This window comes from Bidens hawaiensis, unplaced genomic scaffold, assembly GCF_021521415.1.
Source record: "Bidens hawaiensis isolate Kalapana, Puna unplaced genomic scaffold, B.hawaiensis_p1.1 tig00047696_1, whole genome shotgun sequence".
Lineage (NCBI taxonomy): Eukaryota > Viridiplantae > Streptophyta > Magnoliopsida > Asterales > Asteraceae > Bidens > Bidens hawaiensis.
In genome coordinates this window covers 116,169-136,187 of record NW_027498542.1, presented here as the reverse complement: position 1 = coordinate 136,187, position 20,019 = coordinate 116,169, and the positions used below count along the sequence as shown (strand labels likewise).

General features: G+C 35.0%; 2 protein-coding genes across 2 annotated transcripts; one reads left to right on the top strand and one right to left on the bottom strand.

Annotated features, from left to right (window-relative positions):
* Positions 1–2,619: 2,619 nt before the first annotated feature.
* LOC143597175 (F-box/LRR-repeat protein At4g14103-like) lies at positions 2,620–4,879 on the bottom strand. Its single transcript, XM_077075756.1, has 3 exons — positions 3,926–4,879; positions 3,700–3,855; positions 2,620–3,131 (listed from the first exon to the last, which is right to left on the bottom strand). The coding sequence occupies exons 1-3, from the start codon at positions 4,877–4,879 to the stop codon at positions 2,847–2,849; spliced, it is 1,395 nt and encodes a 464-aa protein (XP_076931871.1). The 3' UTR covers positions 2,620–2,846.
* Positions 4,880–10,835: 5,956 nt separating this feature from the next.
* On the top strand, positions 10,836–11,363 carry LOC143597176 (uncharacterized). The gene has a single exon (XM_077075758.1). The coding sequence runs from the start codon at positions 10,836–10,838 to the stop codon at positions 11,361–11,363; it is 528 nt and encodes a 175-aa protein (XP_076931873.1).
* Positions 11,364–20,019: the final 8,656 nt, after the last annotated feature.

The following is a 20,019-nucleotide window of genomic DNA, read 5'->3' as shown; positions in this document are numbered from 1 at the left end:
TTTTTTTAAATATTTTTTAAAGGTGTTTTTAGTGGTCCAAAATGGTTTTCAAAGTTCTCAATTTACAAAGGGTTCTCTTAGGATCCTTATATATATAGGTATTGGATCATTTCAGATGTTTTTTTACAGCGAGAAGTGAAGGTGTAACTCCATTAATCCCTAATTTTGCTCCTTTTTTATTTGTGTAGGTGCGTATGTACGTGTGTAGGTACGTATTTTTGTACATGTGTGTATGTATGTATGTATGTATATGGTTTGAATGTGGCTCGGTACATTTGTATGTGTGTAGGTAGGTTTGAATGTGTGTCGGGACGCATGTATATGTGTGTAGGTAGGTTTGAATGTGTGTAGCTAAGACATAAATACAACCAACCTAAATACATGTAGGTAACATCATAAGAAATTGAGTGAAATTAGGGATTAATGGAGTTACACCTTCACTTCTCACTGTAATATCACTTCTAGCAAGATCCATCCCATATATATATATATATATATATATATATATATATATATATATATATATATATATATATATATTGTTTTATTTAATTTTGTTTTGTTTTGTTTTTTTCTCTATATAGTGAACGTTCCCAATGGTCAAAAAATTAAAATAATAATAAAATAGGGCGAGTAAAACTCACCCCCCATCGCCTCATTCATCGCGGCCGGGGGGTGGGGGGTGGGGTGGGGTGTTCTATGTCAAAATCGCCCCCGTCGCCAACCAATTGTTGCCTATTACGAACAGCCTAAGAGCATTCCTAACACGTCCCCTATCTCTATCTCTATAATTACACTACGAAACACTACAATTCTCTCTTGTTTAATTAAATAATATTTTTTATACATGTATTAGAACAATTTTTTCTCTTCACTATTAATACACAACGAATTCAACAAATATTAAAAATAAATAAGGACAAACAAAGTTTCACAAATTAACAAAAAAACACTACATTTTCTCTTTTCATCATATAATTTACAATCAAAACCTCACCTATAATTTACAAACTCTCCTCATATAAATTTAGGGTATGAGTTGTGAATGCTCTAACATTTAGTCTTAAACTATTGAAAAAAGTACAACACAACATTTATGATTTAGTATTAATAAACCCTAATCTATAAATTTATTTACCCGCAGTCCTCGTTATTTGCTGCTGCCACCACCACCACCATTATTATTATTATTATTATTATAACATGCTTGAACAATGTTATTTACTGTTATGAGTTTCTAGTTATTATTTTCTATGTTTTACATATCAGTCTAATTTTTGTGAGTTAATGACACTTACAGTTCAAGGAAAATTGAATTTCAATAATCCAAACTATTAGGTATTGGTCAATATAATATTAATTCCAACTAACGAAGACCACCATCGCCGATATTAATTCCAACTAACGAAGACCATCGCCGTCACAGTCAGCATCGTTGATTTCTCTTGAAACCCTAATTCCACGATTGAATAACGGTTACCACTTCACTCTCATACCCAATCATATATTCTGCATCAATGTGGTCCGAATCAATGGACGGAACCAAGCAGTTAATGGCGGCGTAATCATGTCTTTTCATCTTTGTCTTCAACCAAAATTTGAAAAATACGATTAATATAATCTTCACAAGCTCTTTTCTATTGAGCTAATTACTAGTCTAAACTTGTTCTTAAAACACTTCCTTATAAACCAAACGGGGTAGAACGACTAAACAACTTTGTAACTTAATTTTTTAAGTAAAATTAACGTGCATCTAATTTAAGAGCATCAACCATGCCTTTAAACAACTTTGAACCCGTTTAAACAACTTCTATTTTAAGCATTTGATCCGTAAAGAACAAAACCCAAATCAACAGTAAACGGGTTGAAACTTGAAAACCGACACCTCAGTACTTTTTACCATGCCCACAGAATGTCATTTCAAGATCTTACAGAGAACTTCAAAGCCCTAATGAAAACCAACTACAAAAAGTTAGTTTCTATGTATGTTTGGCTACATCAAACAAAAAACACAAGAGCAGCCGTCAAATATATACTTGCAGCCATCTTCAAAAACAAGTAGAACCATTAAACCTGAGTACGAACCATATGTTAATTTGTGCTAAAAACATCAAGCCTAATCTAGACACACTTACACGACCCATTTAACCCATTTGTCTAAATTCTAACTGAGTCAAACGGGTTGACATGTTGGCGGGTTGTCGTTTAAAAATATCATAAACATCACTCTGTTTAATTAAACAGGTTAAACTAGGGGTGTGCGTGAAACCGGAAAAACCGAACTCAAAGTACAACCGAACCAAAACAAAAACCGACGATTTGGTTTTATGTTTTTTTGTAAAAATCGAATTTTTGGTTTAGTTTTGCATGTAATTTAGAAAAAAACAAACTGAACCTAACGTATGGTATTTGACTTTTTATTTTGAATGTTAAGTAATTAATAGAAAGTTAATAAATTTGTAACCCAAATATATACAAACAAAAAAGTTTGGCTAATTATTTAATGTTGGCCGAAAAATTTCAAGCCCAACTGGAAAACCTGAACATGAAACATAAACAGACTGTAAACGAACTGTTTTCAAAAACAAGTTTGAGCCCAAAAATAGTTCGGTTTGAGCCCAAAACCGACTCATACACAACCCTAGATTAAACAGGTCAACTCGACACAGCCCATTTAATTAAACAGGACAACCCGAACACGGCATGATTATTAAACTGACAATCTAAAACCTGTTTGTATTCATGTCATGTTCGTGTTTCGGATCATGTCAGGAATCGTCACACCTATTTTTTTTTTCATTATACAAATAAAAATGAGATGAAATACTTACTTAATAATCATAGTTTCATGAGAATGTGACAACACATGACTTAGATCCCTTTGAAACCGTTTGTAACACCGTCTTAAATGCTTTCATCCTATTTGGATCACCATACAAACTCTCACAGCACAAGATATCCATCTTTTCTAATACAGATGCATGATGCAAAATGCATTTGAGAAAACATATTTCTGAATCATTTCCATTAATGTTCTTGAAAGTCAGCATTTTGAGGCAGGATGAAATGCACTTAGGCAGCGATGACCAAATCAAATCGTTCTCAACATCGCATACATCATGATTCAATCCCTGCACAGTTCATTGATTGGAACTAGATAAATATACGCTTTGAAAGTGCTTAATTGATTTTTGATATTCAGGATTGGTAATCAGTACTCAGTTGTAAATTTGGAATAAAACAGGCTGTAAAAGATAAAGTGTTTGTTTTTGCTGTTAAGTATAAGTGTTGAAGTCGTAAAATACTAATATTATTCATAGAAACGTAAACGAGCCAAGCAGATCTTGAGCACGGCACGTGAAAGAATTTTCTAGCACGAGCTCAGCTCGTTTATTAATTTATAATTCTTAATCTAATACATGTATTATGTATAACTTATATATATAGCATAATATATATTATTTAGTTGTCGTTATCATAAACATATATTTACTTTTGTTATGTAGTATATAATTACTATATTAAACAAAACTATTACATTCACATAAATAAATGCTCGTTTAGGTTCGCAAGCCTAGCAAAGCATTGCTGCATGGTATATGAAGCTCAGGCTTGAGCTCATTTATTAAACGGACTTAATTTCAGAAACTCGAGCTCGTTTATTAAACATTCTAGATATGGTAAGTGTATATCATCTACCTCGGAGATATATAAACATTGTAGATTCGGACACATGTTGATAAACTTCATCAATGCTTCAACGGTTGACTTTCTGATCTCCATGGTCATCTCTAAACAAGTCAAGTTCTTGAAAACCGGAAGATTAACCACCATGTTACCTGCAAACACAAGAGACTTCACAAAAACAAAAACGTCAACATCGCAAAGTCAAAATAACATATTTCTATAAAATTCAGTGAACTACCTCAATGGTATGATCTGAGACATTCAAAAACACAACTTTACTCAACCCTTTAAGCAGATTAACAACATGAGAGCCAACTTCTTTCTGCTTTTCGTGTGGGACCGGAACACTAATATATGCTTTTACCAATGAAGATACATCACACACGATAATATCGTTTGATGGATATCCGGTATACTTGAAGTATTCAAGATTTGATGCGTAAATCTTGATTTTACAGTCTTTCGGCTCATCAGGTGGCCCAAAATATGGCAAGTCATCTATTGTTAACCATTTTAAAGTAGGACTTGAAATTGTGATATTCTTTATATTCAACCACTCGCAGTCAACCAAAGTCAACTCTTCAAGAACCGGACATCCCGAGAAGAGCTTTTGAGTCGAGCCATCGTTCGTGAATGTAACGAGAGATAAATGCAAGGTTTTCAAACAGGGAAAATGGATAAAACTCGGGAATTCAAGAGCACAATTCATTTCAACTTTCAAATTGGTCAACGTTTGACTACAAAATAATGACCCCGGGAGCACGAACGGATCATCCACAAAGAGACAAAGATCGAGGTTTTCGACATTGTGCGCGATAGCAGAAGATATCCACGAATGTATGCATGGTGCATTAAAGAAAACGCGACATGATAAACGGAACTTGTTAATGTTTGATGCACCACGTAACAAGAGAACTCGTTCTACAAAGTCTATGAAGCAAGTCTCTTCGGGCGGGTCCCGGTTGTCGGTCTCGTTAGCATACAACAGCGCATCATCGAAATCTAGGTTTGAAACGGAAGTCCAAACGTTGTTCCATGTTTTTGAAAGTATGGCGGTCTTGACAACGTCTTTTGTGGGAATAAATGAGAGAATATGATGAATGATACAATCGGGAAGTCGGTTGATATCATCAGCATTCGCATTATCACCTGTATCTTGAATCATATACCTTGTTTGGCCTATGTCACTCATAACTTCACCTGTAAATCAACAAAAAGGAGTATATTTATAAACAAATATATAGCCTACAAACATTCTATACATCTCCCTTCTAGACCAATCAAGTGGTGCCTCGAGTGACAAGCCGGCTAAGCCTTAGCAGGCTTCTTTCAGCACTGAAAAACGAAAATAATAAAAAGTACGATGGGTTCTAAGGAGTTTACACGTGCTACAAGTAGGCTAAATTATAGTTGATTATAAGTCTAGGTGGGACCATCATACTTTGTATTATTTTCAAAAGAACCCGGCTTGTCCCTCGTGTCGTAGTAACCTGATTAGAAGGCTAAAAACCATTGTCTAAAGCAAGTCAAAGTTGTCTATTTTGGTAATTTCGCACATTATTATGAATTTACTACTATAGTTAGCAGAATTATAATCTAATCACGAAGCAAAATTACAAAATCCCCAAATTAAGATTTTCAGTAAATTAATTACATAACCCTAGAAATGTTTTAAGTGACTGAAATTGATGGGTAAATAAATAAATACTATCTAACATGATCGATTCTTTGATTCATTCAACATCTAAACTAACTTGACACTAAAACCCTATCAAAAGATCACTAGTTAACAGCACCCAACTTGCAAAATCAGAATAATAACTTGATACCCAGTATTCAGTATCCCTCATTTTACTAATCTAAGCTTCAGTTATGCTAATAAAGATTGAAGATAAACGTACAGAGTGATGAAACATTAGAGATTTGTCCGGGGGTTGGTGGATGGAAAGACACCTGCAGCAGTAGCAGTAATTATTAAGCACAGAAAGCATATATCTTTATTATTATAGAGCAAGTAAAGATGGAAAATGAGCATGGCGGTGTCATGTTGGTGAGTTGCAGAGGAAGAAGAAGATGATGATGAAAGGATTATGTTTTGGGGGGTAAAAAAGGGATTTTGTACGGAAAACAAAACATTTCCTTTTTCTTTTCTTGTCTATGGAACATTCCATAAGTAAACAGGACAAAATTGAAACTTTCATATCCATGGGTATAAGTAAATGAGACAAAACTAAAACTGAAACTTCTACTATCAGGTGTGGGCATCAGTTTTATATGGTGATACAACCTTTATAAATTATAATAATGTATCTTTTGTTATAAAACAAGTCTAATAGCTAAAACATAGAAGAATGAGATGTATGGAGAAATAGAGAGATTTTTTTAACAAGGTGTGTATTACAATGATGCATAATAAGATGTATATATAAGAGAAAATAACTTGGACAGTAAGCTTAATCTATATTAGGTATTGATAACCACCATAATATATATTTATAACACCCCCCCTTGGTTATCAACGTAATAAGCTTGGAGATACTGCCTATTAAAAACCTTGCTAAGAAAACCCAATGGGAGAAAACCATAGCTAAGGAAAAAATAGTGTAACGCGCATTGTCTCCCCCTGATTTATATATTTGTTAAAATGGTAAATATTGATATTTTGTCAAAGCTTCAAAACGTTTGTACTCAATCATTTGTGTCTTCGTCCTTTGACATGTGAATCGTTAAGTTGAACAATGTTGCATGATCTTCACGTGAAAACTTCTATTGTATCATCTCGTAACCATATACTATTGTATTGAAACCCTTTTGTGTTTCTCTGCATCGACAAGACTAACAAAACTTGTCTTGATAGGTTAGTAAAATATAAACACATATCTTTCATACCTGAAATATATGTTTACCTGAAATATGTGTTTTAACTCATTCTGATGTCTCATAGCTGGACACATGCCTATAAATATAAATAAAAGATATAAAAATCATGTATAGTTAGCGAGGAATATTAATATGCATATGCATTTAATTATGATAGTTATGAACCAATAATGTTTCATATTGTGATTGGAAATGATAAATAGTGCATTGTAACATACTCAAAGAAGTCTTGTCTTTGGTAAAATGTCTCAACATCTTTTAGATGTACTTTGATGGATTGGAAAACATATAATTACATATACACTCGAACTGTAGGTCGAGAAATAATCATACCATGTCAAGGTCTTTTAAAAATTCCCCATCTAAAAGCTCGGCAGTTTCTCTCGATGATGTGCACATCATCACTGTAAACTGTGATTATATGAACTTTTAAGAGTAAAATTTTAATAAATTATAGCTATCTATATCCAAATTATACCCCCTTTATCAAAATAAATCTTGATATGTACCATGCTAAATCCGAATATTTTAGTCCATATGTAATAAGCATAACTCCATGCATTTTTCAATCCATCATGAACTATTTTCCATCTTGACAAATTATGCATGCATATTAACTCCATGCATTTTTACACTCTTTTTAAAAGTTTCAGTACATGAATTTATCACTTACCAAATTAATTGCAATATCTATAATATCCAATTCATTTCCTTTACATATTGTACCATGCTTACACATTCAGGATATCATAATCACCAATTTTAGCTTCTTCCTTTCATGTTTATTGGTGCACAAGGATGGCATCTTTAAGATGTTTCTAATACCTTTAAATATTCAATCAACCTTAGGAAGTTATCGAAAATTCCGATTATTTCAAGTAATCAATGCATAAAAATAATCATAATGTATATATATCTGATTCAATATACAACAATCATAGAGTTCTCGAGAAATTACTTGACATGAATTTATAGATATAAATCCTTCAAGGAATTTACATGATATAAATCCTTCAAGGATACATCAAGTCTTGTCTCTAAAAGAGACCTTATTGTTGTACCTCGTCTTGACCATCTTCGTTACTTGATCCAATCTTTGAGGAATTATTATTCTTGGAATAAACTAGTCTAGCACGCTTAGGCGTGCCCTAGACACGCTAGTCATTACCAATGTATGGTCGTCTTTCCAGGAAACTTATATTAATTGGAGCATAAGCAGTTGATTTATGTGACTTAGTCACTCTACATAGGTCAGTGAACGCGTCTGGTAATTGATTCACTAATTTCTCAATGAATATCCTTTGAATTTTTTTTTCACATAGTTTACTTTGAGGATCAATGATAATTAATTCATACTCATTCCTTTTATTCAACTGCTTTTTGTCACCCCCTGATGTTGGGAATTTTAGCTCATTGAAAGTGAAAACCAATGAGCCATAAACACATCTCTCATAAATGACTCTAAGTATTTTTCTTCTAGGTTCATGCCAAATACATATTCCCAACTTCATTTGAGGTCTCATCTTTGTGCGTTGTGGTGGATCACTTTGAATATATATCGAACAACTAACAAACCCTAGATGAGAAATATTTGGTTCCTGACAAAAAAACCAACGTTAATGGGGAGTAAATATTATAACTTGTTGGCTTAATGTGAATTAGTTTTAAGCCATGTAATATCATATGCACTCATATACAAACATGAATCTTTGCTCTCATAATCATTGTCTTTGCAACCAATTATAGAAGTTGAATAACCGTCTTCAACAAAAACAATTCGTGTAAGAATATAATCTTTATTAAGTTCAACAGTGTCACACCCCCATCTCGGGCCTGGGAGTGTGACCAACAGTTGGTACCCTTTTTGTAATTAAATCAGAGTTACGGATTAATGCGGAATATTTGCGTGGATTAAAATAATAATATTTACATATCAAAAGACGGGATATTAAAATACCCGTTTAATGTTTACAAAATATTCATTGTTTACGTAAACCACCATTCAAGTTAATAATTAACAAAAATAATCTGAGCCATCAGATCACCTATTGATGACTTTGATTCTTAAAGCGCGTCTATCCTTCGTTAACTGTAAAACATTTTGAAAATACGTCAGCAACGCATGCTGGTGAATAAGCTGAAGCATAAAATATTTTATTTACTTAATTACCCATCGAGACACAACTTAGGTCTCGGCCCATCGTGGCTTAGGAATAATCAAGTTAAAACTTAAACACAATTATAAACTTAAGCTCTACTTGAAATCGCTCAGCAAACACCGCAACGTTCGAGATTACTTAGCTACCATAAGTATACACATGATTACCCTCTCTTGGACATAACTTAGGTCCAGTCCATCGCGGCGGAGGCATATAACCAGGTGTGGCGCGATATGCCCACCGTCTACCACATATGTAAGGATCCAAACAAACGTACACGACAGCTTGAGGGCCATCGTTTACTTTTGTTCATAATGTTTTAGAGATACGTAATCTCATATAATCAATACTTTGACTCGATTAAACAAGTTATAAAATTTTGGGGCGTATTCACCTTTGAGAAGATCAACTTCACCTCAATGATCGGTTAATCTTTCTTGAGCTATCTCGGACCTATAGTACGAGTATAACCTTTTGTTATTACTAGATCAATAATCTAGCTTTAGACCTTTAGTCTGTTTTTTTGTATAATCTTTATCTCGATTATATTTTCTTTTTAAACCTTTATTTAAAATATACTTTCTTTATTTTACAAGTTTAAACCTTTAGTTTTACTTGTCTACTTTTCTAACCACTACGTTTCTTCTTCTCGAAAAGACGTATACTTTATTTCTTTATGTATTATTTAAGAAACTTAAATAATATTAATAGCAAAGAATTACTTTATATTTATATTTCTTTCTTTTATATTTTCTTTGTTATATTTTCTTTTGTTTATTCACGAGGTATCCAGTATACCCTCGACTAAGGTCTAAGCCTTTTAATATTATATTAATATTTTATTTGGGCATTATCCCTACCTTGGTTGGCTTATATTACTTAGACTTTCGGGCAGCACTTGAACGCCTTCAGGTTTCTCGAGAATCTTGATCAACACTTTGTGCACGCACTTCGAGGCGGATGTCGGGTCATCTTGTGATGTCACGTACTTCGAGGTAACGTCGGGACTGGGCACAGTTTATGAGGAAACTTTGGATTTTTAGCACGTAATTCGAGGTAGCTATCGGGCACACTTATCGAGGTAGAGTGAGAGTGGATTTTCTAGAGAGAGTGTCACACCTCAAACCCCGGCCTAGGCGTGTGACCTAAATGTTGCTACCCGTTTTTGTAAATAAATCAGAGTTACAGGTTTGTGCGGAAATATTAGCGTGGATGAAAATATTACATTTACAAATCAAAAGACGGGATTTGAAATTTCCCGTTATTAGGTATGCCAATTTAAACTCCAACCCTATTACCATTGAGGAATCTTTTCTTGGTTTTTTGATTGCTAATGATACAATTGGGTAAAGGACTATTTGATGTTACATGTGAGGAATTGAAGTCACTTGGTCTTGATATTGTCGATATGCGCGGCCAAGGCTATGATAATGGAGCCACCATGAAAGGAAAACATCATGGGGTTCAAAAGAGATTCCTAGATATGAATCCTAGAGCTTTTTATACTGCATGTTGTTGTCATAGTCTGTTAGTGCACGGTTTTGTCGTCTCGAGTCTTTGTAATTACCGTATGTAAATGAATATTTTAACAGTATGGGCATTTATGTAATTTAATGTTAGTTCGTTAATGTAAGACTAATTTGTTAAGGATGTTTAACGAATTAGTCAGTTCGTTTAATGTAAGGTCCATTCGTTAAGGATGTTTAACGAATGGACTGCTAGTTCATTATGTATGTTCCCATTCGTCATGGAATGTTGACGAATAGGGGCACAACGAATCAAAGATTCGTTATGCTTTCCATTTTGAGTCTGTAAGTTAACGAACTGGATCCAATTCGTTACAGGATGTGTAACGAATTGGTTCCATCGTCTATTTATAGGGGTTTCATTCCCTGTTATTTTAAGTTTTGATTTTGAGTAACAAACCTCTGTCAAACTATTACTAATATACATATCTAATCATTAATACATATATATATAACCTAATTAAGAGTATAATCAAGAACTAGATCCGCTTAAGGTATTAGATCTATTAAGGTAATCGTGATCATATTGATAGATTTGAGGTGTTAACATAGACTTAATCTAGTATTATGTGGCATGGTTACCATGTGTACTAAAGCTGAATATTTTTTTGGAACCATACAACGGATTTACAATATCTTTGCCAATTCTACAAAGAGGTGGAAAATTTTAAAAGACAATGTTAAAGAATTGACGGTTAAGCCTTTGTCTGCGATTCGTTGGGAAAGTCTCGTTAAAAGTGTGAAACTTATTAAATTTCAACTATCGAATGTAAGAGAAGCTTTTCTTGAGGTTAGAGATATCAATGGTGATCGTAAGACAAGTGACGCTAATTCATTAACAAATAATGAACTTAGTGACTTCGAATTTCTAGTATCAATCATCATTAGGTATGAAATATCATCAAATGTGAATGCGGTGAGTCAAAAGTTGCAATCCAAGGATATGATTTTTGATGATGCTATTGATCAAGTGAAGAATTTAATTAATTACTTCAAAAAATATAGAGAAGTGGGGTTGTCTAAGGAGATCAATGAAGCTAAGGAAATGACAATTGAATTGAGTGTTGATCCAATATTCAATCAAAGGCGTCCAATTCGAAGGAAAAAATAGTTTGGGGAGACTTCTAATGTAGAATTTGTTTTATTTTTACCGAAGGAGAATTTTAGAGTTAATTACTTTTTATGTATTGTTGATCAAGCGATTTCATCTCTTGAAAAAAGATTTGAACAATACCAGCAATAAGAAAAACTATTTAGTTTTTTGTTTCCTAAAAAGTTGAGGGAACTTGGAGAAAAAGATATTAAAATCGTGTTGTTATTGTCTTCAAGATGCATTGAAGAATGGTGAAGAATCTGATATCGATGCTGAAGAACTTTATGGAGAGTTAAATTTTGTTTGAGACCTTTTTACCTAGTGATGCTATAAGTCCCTTTAGATGTTTTAAACAGTCTGAAATAGGTCCGTTTATACTAATGTGTTATTTTATTATTTTTTTACCTTGTCAAATTATTAATTCTTTTTATGCTTTAAAGAATATGAGAGGGGCGAATTCTTACCCTAATGCATTAGTTGCATATATAATGTTGTTGACTATTCTGGTTACAGTGGCATCGACAAAACGAAGTTTTTCAAAGTTGAAGTTGTTGAAGACCTATTTACGTTCATCAATGTCCCAAGAAAGACGTAATGGATTGGAGATTATTGCTATTGAAAACGATGTTTTAGAGACCATGGATTACAAAAAGTTAATCGGGGGCTTTGCTTCCAAAAATGCCAAAAGAGCATCACGATTCGTTTAAGTATTTTTGTTAGATCATTTTGCTAAAAAAAAAAACTTTTTGTTTTGTATATTGAGTCTTTTGTTTTTTGTGTTTCAGGCGTTGATTTTTTATTTTTATTCTCGGAGACGGCCCTATCGAAGCTATATTAGAACCAATTAAGATCCATCACAATATTAATTACATAACCCCACTTCAAATCACCAAAAGGAATAACATTATCAGCATAAAAAAGGCGAGATTAGGAAAATTTACCTCATCAGATACAAACTTTACAATATAGCCCAGTGTAGGTAATATCTTCAATAGCAACGTATAACCCCATGATAAAAATAAATCGAAAAAAGGATAACAACTCACTCTAACAATGACCTCTCTCCAACTGACACTTGAGAGCACCAATTACAAATTTGTAACTCTAGTAAGAAAGGGTGGTTTATAGTGGACGATAAATGTAAACAAATGACAATCTGTTGATGAGTTTAATTTTTTTTATTATTAGTGTGAATGAGATGATAAAGTGACATTCTGTTATTATTACAGTGTTTTTCTTATGAATAAAAATATAATTCGAAAATATATTATACAAATTAAAAAAAAAGTATTTTGTAGATTTTAAAAAGCGGAGTCTTAAAGTTGTGGGCCGGGTTATGGCCAATAAAAGCTAGTTGTAACAAAGCCGTTTTGTAGGATAACGACTGTGTTTTAAGTTTTTAACCAATTGTCAGCCAAACTAGCTCAAACGGAGGATTATGAGATGCCGGGACAAAGGATTCGGCTATTGTGTTTATGGCTCATAACAAGTGGTACTGCAGGTTGTGTTTGAGTTTCGTAAGAAGTAGCATAACCGCTTTTGAAACGTGTTCGATTGTATCTGATCTAATGTGAACACCAACAAATTTTTTCTTGCGTTTAACTAGTGTTTTTCTTGGCGATCACGGGCGGTGGTAAAACACAAGCGTTGATACGGTAAGTCAACACGAATTCGGTCGGTTTCAGTTACATGTGTTACTGCATCGGAACTAAGACAAAAATAAAACAAAAAAATTATAAAAATTGGGGTGGACTAACGGTGTGGCGTCAGTCGGTAAAACTCGATCTTTTATAAAACCCGACCGTTATCAATCCCGTGCGTTGAAACACTTGAGTCTACGCGAATTCAGTCGATTTTCCTCATGTTTTTTACGGTACCAGAACTAAAGAAAAACAAAAATCAGCATTCGGTCATTTTTCGTTACGGTACTGGAACTAAATCAAAACGCAGTGAGTCTACGCAAATTCAGTCGGTTTCCATCGCGTTCGGCACGGTACCGTAACTAAAACAAAATACTATAAAAAGAACAAAAACAAAATTCACATTTGGTAAGTTTTTATTACATTCATAATTGTCGAAACTAAAATAAAACAAGATACTAACAATAGGGTGTCGTAAATGTAAGACTCCGTTACCGGTAGCCCTACTTTCGTGTTGGATTTACTCATAAACGCAGTTTTAAATATCAGAGTTAATTAAAACATTCGCGGAACATTAAAAACTTTCATAAAACATTTTGTAACAATCCAAAATTTGTCTTAAACAAACAACTTGTCTTTCAAAAACAAGGTAATTAAAACATATCACTTATTGAGCCTTCTGATGCCAGCCTCTTATTCAATGTCACGTGTCTCCTCAAGCGAGCTGCCTCATCCTACTCACCTGCGTGCATACTAAAAGTCAGCTACGCTGAGTGAGTTCTAGTTAATCATACATTATACAATACACACAAACTTATATTTTTTCATTCATACTTTCATACTTTCTTTTGTACTAACTTGCTTTCATATCTTACGTTATAAAAAGCATTACGCCCTACATTCCTCGAGTATTATTAGGGCTCGGTACCCTCCTTCCTCGAGTATTATTAGGGCTCGGTACCCTCCTTCCTCGAGTATTATTAGGGCTCGGTACCCTCTTTCCTCGAATATTAGTAGGGTTCGGTTCCCTAGTTCTCGAATATTAGTAGGGTTCGATTCCCTCTTCGTTACCATACAACCATACATCATACCTCGAGTATTATTAGGGCTCGGTACCCTTTTCGTAACCATATAACCATACAACCATCCTTTCCTTCTTTTATTAACTTTATCACGTTCATACACATAAGCATACATATCATACTTACCTTATACATAGCGTTACAACCTGACAGTACGTGCAATATCCGAAGATCGTTCACGTACCATCAAGCAATCATTCATACATTTCACATTATTCACATAAGGCATACACTTATCTCTTAGGATAAACGTATTAACAAACATATTGAGTATGCACACAGCCCCGAAAACATAACACATAAATGGGGCTAGAAACTCACCTGAAGTCGGTTACGTTCACCGTTAATTGTTATTCCTTTCTTCAGTTGGGCGTGGCTAACTGTATAACAATTACTCGTATTAATTATCTATTACTAGCCATATCACTAGCTTATTTGTAATTAATTCATTCCTTTCTAAGTTCAGGGACCATTCTGGCCTTCTGTTAAACTTCAATTCGTTACTTTGGTCTTAGCGAATTAGACCTTCTAATTCGTTATCTTTGTTAACGAATGGTCTTAAAGAATCAAGGGTAATTCGTTACCCTTTTCCTTAACGAATCGGATAAAGAATCAAGCCTAGTTCGTTAGGCTTCCTTATGCGAATCAGCTAAAAAATCACCCTCTGGTTCTCTAAGTTCCCATAGCGAATAAGCTAAAGAATCACCCTCTAGTTCTCTAAGTTTGCTTAGCCAACTAGCTAAAGAATCACCCTTTGATTCTCTAAGTTTCCTTAGTGAACTAGCTAAAGAATCACCCTCTAGTTCTCTAAGTTTCCTTAGCGAATCAGCTAAAGAATCACCCTCTAGTTCTCTAATTTTACTTAGCGAACTAGCTAAAGAATCACCCTCTAGTTCTCTAAGTTTCCTTAGCGAACTAGGGTTAGGTCAGGGAACATTCCCTGACACCTTTATCTTTTCCGGCGCCGCCTTTCCGGCGCCGTCATCGCCGGAAAACCGCGTTTTCGCCGGTAAAACGAGATCTCACTCGTTCTTCCACCGTTTTCATCGTTTTTCTTCCCGTTTGATCCAGATTTGAGCTAGGGTGATCCCTAAACTCATCTTAGGTCCGGTTTGTACCCGATTCCACCCGGATCTTGTGATTTAAACGGTTTAACGGTGTCGTCTCGTCGTTACACGACTATAACTAACGTTTTAGGCTCGTACAATATTAAACTATCATTACCTTGGGTCGGTGCTCGGTTTCCTTCTTGATTTCAGCTAGAGATAAGGAAGAACTAGAGAGAAATCTTAAGTGTGTGTTTTGGGTGGTGTATGGAATATGTGTGAATGAGGATTAAATGGATATTAAGGATTTATATATTTATGGATCATGGGCTTAAGCCCATGGTCTTTCCTTCTTTCTTTCCTAACCCAAGTCCATAACCCATATTCATTTACCCAACACTAGCCCAACTCGTATTCTATTTATCTAAACTGATAACGACCCACTATGAAATAACGAAATTTATTTTTATTATAATAACCGAAAGTAGGATGTTACAGTAAAGTGGCCCAATCGAGGCTTGGCGGCACCAAACCTTTTTTGAATAGTTTTATCACTTGTTTACTTTAATCATTTATTTTAAAAAAGTTTTGTAAAATATAGGAATATTGAAACTATATGGACCACATTGTCTGAGAGAGCCCAACTGTAACGATCTACAACGTCTTTACGAGGCACATACAAGGGTGCATGGTTTCCCCGGCATGATAGGGAGTGTAGATTGCATGCATTGGGAATGGGATAATTGTCCAACTGCATGGCGAGGTCAATTCACACGAGGTGACCAATAGGGACCAACGGTCAGCCTTCAAACGATTGCTTCATACGACCTTTGGATTTGGTCGGCATTCTTTGGTGTTCCCGGTTCCAACAATGACATAACCGTCTTAGAGCAGTCTCATGTGATGGAGAGTTACATATCTGGGACCGTTCCCGTCGCTTCGTTTTGGGCTAACGATAACTTCTACCATCATGGGTACTATATGGGTGATGGAATATATCCAGAGTATGCGATAATCGTTAAAACATTCAGAGACCCGATGGATGAAAAAAGACAGTATTTTAAAAAAGTGCAAGAGTCTGCGAGAAAGGATATCGAGAGGTGTTTTGGTGTTCTTCAACAACGATGGAATTTTGTTAAAAATCCTTGTCGTCTATGGTATTTAGAAAGAATGAAATGTGCTATGTATGCATGTATCATAATGCATAACATGATCATCGAGGACGAGGGAAGAGCAATATGTCCAACTTTCATACCGGACCCTGATCCACCACGGACTCCGTCAAGTATAGAGCAAAGACTCGAAAACTCGGATTCCGTCCGGTCAAGAGAGATACATAACGCACTAAAGGAGGATTTGGTCCAACATATTTGGATGTATCGGCCTTTTCCTGGTGAAAACGATGATCAAAACGAGGGCAACAACGATGACGATGATGAAGACGTCGACGACGATGGCGAAGACGATGAAGACGAAGACGACGATGGCGACGAGGACGAAGACGACGACGACGAGGGCGAAGACGACGAGGACGACAACGACGAAGAGTAGTTTTTTTTATTTTCATGTAATATTTATTTAATAAAATATTATTGTTATTTGATCATTCTTATTAAAAATTAAAAAAAAAAACAAAAAGTGTAAAAGTGATTGGGCGCCACGTGGCGCATAGTGCCTGGGGGTGGAGAGTTATGACTACAACATGTTTTTGTAAAAAACCATAACTTTCACTTGGCGCCACGTGGCGCATAATGCCAGGTAGTGGAGCTTTATGACTATACATGGTCTTAACTGCTGGAGGTTTAAAATAATATTTTATATCTTATTTTACTTAAACAGTTGCAAGAGGCTAGTGTACGTATTATTTAAACATTTGCAAGTAATTTCTTATTTTTTATTTTTCTTAAATATTTGATTATGGCAACTATTTTTATTTGTCTTTAATTACTGTATGTATTGTACGTATTCCTCATGTTAACATTAGTGTCCCACAATTCTTCAAATTAATGTTTTTTTTTTGTATAAACCACTGTAAATGATAAACTATTTTTTATATTACGAAAAAAGCATTAAATATCATACATGACAACATACTATGTTTTACTTACATATCCCATAGACATGAGTTTGCATATTTTTTCACATATGTTCACCATAATACTTCAAATATATTTTTATAAAACAAAATTTTACATCATCCTAATTGCTTAGTTTCGTCAACTGTTTGTATTAATATGTAGGTATGTACGCACGAATGTATGTATGTATGTAGGTACGCAAGTATGTGTAGGTGTGTAGGTAAGTACGTATGTATGTAGGTATGCAGATATGTGTAGGAATGTAAGTATGTAGGTAGGTATGTACGAACATATGTATGTATGTATGTATGTATGTACTTACGTACATTTGTATGTATGTGGTATGTGTAGGTACATACGTAAGTATATATGTATGTATGTACGTTGGTATGTACGTATGTAGGTATGTACGTGGTATGTTAAGTATATATGTATGTATGTATGTACGTTGGTATATACGCATGTATGTGTTTAGGTATAATAATCGAGATGAGGTTAAAAATTGATTAAAAGTCCACCACCGAAACTATTACTTATAATGTAGTGAATGGTTGAATGTCTTAAAGATTTAAAATTTCTTGAATAAGAGCTCCTAATTACAAGATAATTGTTGTTACGATTTAATTAATTAAGGCATAAATGGTGGTAACGGATGGAGACATTGAAGTCTGATTTATTGATTCCAAAACACAAATACATTTATACCCTTTTGAATTAAATATATGTTGTAATAATGTGTAATTAATTACAAATATGTCATTTGGATTGTACACCATTGATTAAACACCATCAATGGTCCAAATCTACTTCTCGCACGTCTCACTCCAAAATCATTTCTCGCGTGATCCATCCCCTATATATATATATATATATATATTGTTTTCATGTAAAATAAAAAGATGGAATAATAGCCAAAAATAAAACCTTGTTAATTAAAAAAAGAAACACTAAAAAAGGGTATGCTCTCGGTTTCCCAAGTTAAAATAAAGAGTTAAGTGTCATTTTAATACATGTGGTTTGTTCAATTACGCAACTTTAGTACCAGTTTTAAATATGACTACTTTAAGTTTCTAAAAATTGCCATTTTAGTACATTTTTCTAACTTTGTCTATTTTTGTTCGTTAAGTCAAGGGTAAATTGGTAATTTCATTTATAAGCCGAGTGTACTCATTTTAGTGTAGCTTTGCATTTAATGTCACAGTTCGTAATATATTGGCTTGCGTGCCTTTCTTATTAAAAAACTTTATTTGACGTCATCTACAAGTCTTGGGCAACAAATATTTCCTGGTTCATGATCCAGGAAGGATCCGCGGGTCCTTAACATAAATTTGCGTAATCCTTTATTGACAATTAAGAAGATCCTACAAGTCTAACACTTATATTATACAATAAAAAAAAGTGTGAATGATGACTAACTTCGTTTGTATAGTCAAAAGGGATTACAAAGTTTTACGACGATTACAAGAAAGATGAATACATGCAGATTACAAAATTATATTAATTACAACGGCGGAAGCTTGATCAACAAGCCCTGACACGGTTTCTTCAATATGAAATTTAAGATTGTCGAAAGCTTCTGTCTTTTCAGAATATATCTTGGTAGTATCTTGGCCATGAAGTTCGAATTCTTCAAGTGGGCGTTTCTCTTCGGCGAACTTCACGCCTTCGTGAAACCCTGTTTGGCGGTCATCTTGTGATGATGCGATAATCAAGGCTGTGAGACAATTCCCAAGTTCAGCACCTTCACGAATGTGCTCGACAACCTGCAATAGAGGAAGTGTAAGGAAACAGTAAAGATAAAATCCATCAAAAGGAACTAAGAAATAAGAAGTTACCTGGGGAATTCTTTCCGCCATCAGCCATTTCTTGTCCGCCTTAGACCGGATGAGGTCCATTTTGTGCTCAGCACATTCAAGGGCTTGCTCCCTATTCTTGGCGGCAAGGTTGGCAAGGAGTTCATCCTTAGCGGACGCTTCGGCCTTTAGAGTATCCACTTGCTGTTGTAAGAAAGCATTGTTTTCTTAAGCAATGGTTTGACGAGCCTTCTCCGCTCCAAGGCCTTGTTCACATCAGCTAGTTGCCTCCCAACAGTATTGGCAGCTAGGCGGTGACCCTCATCTTCCTTCTTGGCTTCCTCAGCCTCCTTCTTCGCCTTTGCCGCTTCGGCTTCTAAATCCTCCCATGAATGATTCATAGCTAGCCAGTCTCGATAGATTTCTTGACTTGTGGAGACGGCTTTAGCTAGAGTGTAGGAGAAAGTGTTTGCTAACTCGTAAAGAGGGCGTCCGTGTTGACGTTCCTTATCCGCAGGAGGAATTCCTTGTCGAAGATACTCATGACAGACGTCAGTATTAGAAAACAAGGAATCTTGGCGCACTGACCAGTGCAGGCGGTGTACCCAAGGATCACCTTGGTTTTGTGAAGAGGACGCCTGGGGATCGCTAGCAACAATACTTTGCCCCTCTCGATACGCAAAATGTAGAGGGGAATCAGGAGGTGAAGAGATGATGGTCTCCTTAAAGCTGATTGGATCCCCCTTTTGTTCACCCTTGCCGGGAGGGGTGTCCTCGAGGATGATTGGATCCTTAACACCCCTTGATGGCGATACGGGCGGCATTGCTGCCTCTTGATTAGATGATCCCTTGGCATGTTTCTATGTGACATCCACAGATCATTTCACTCGATCAATAAACTGTTCTCACATAAAAAGAATAGTTAACAGCACGAAAACACTTAGAGTGTTACCTGGAATAACCTTCATAGACGCAAGCTGGTGGACGAGATCACCCAACCTCACCCTCTTGTGTTTCTTGGAAGCAGCGGGCTTA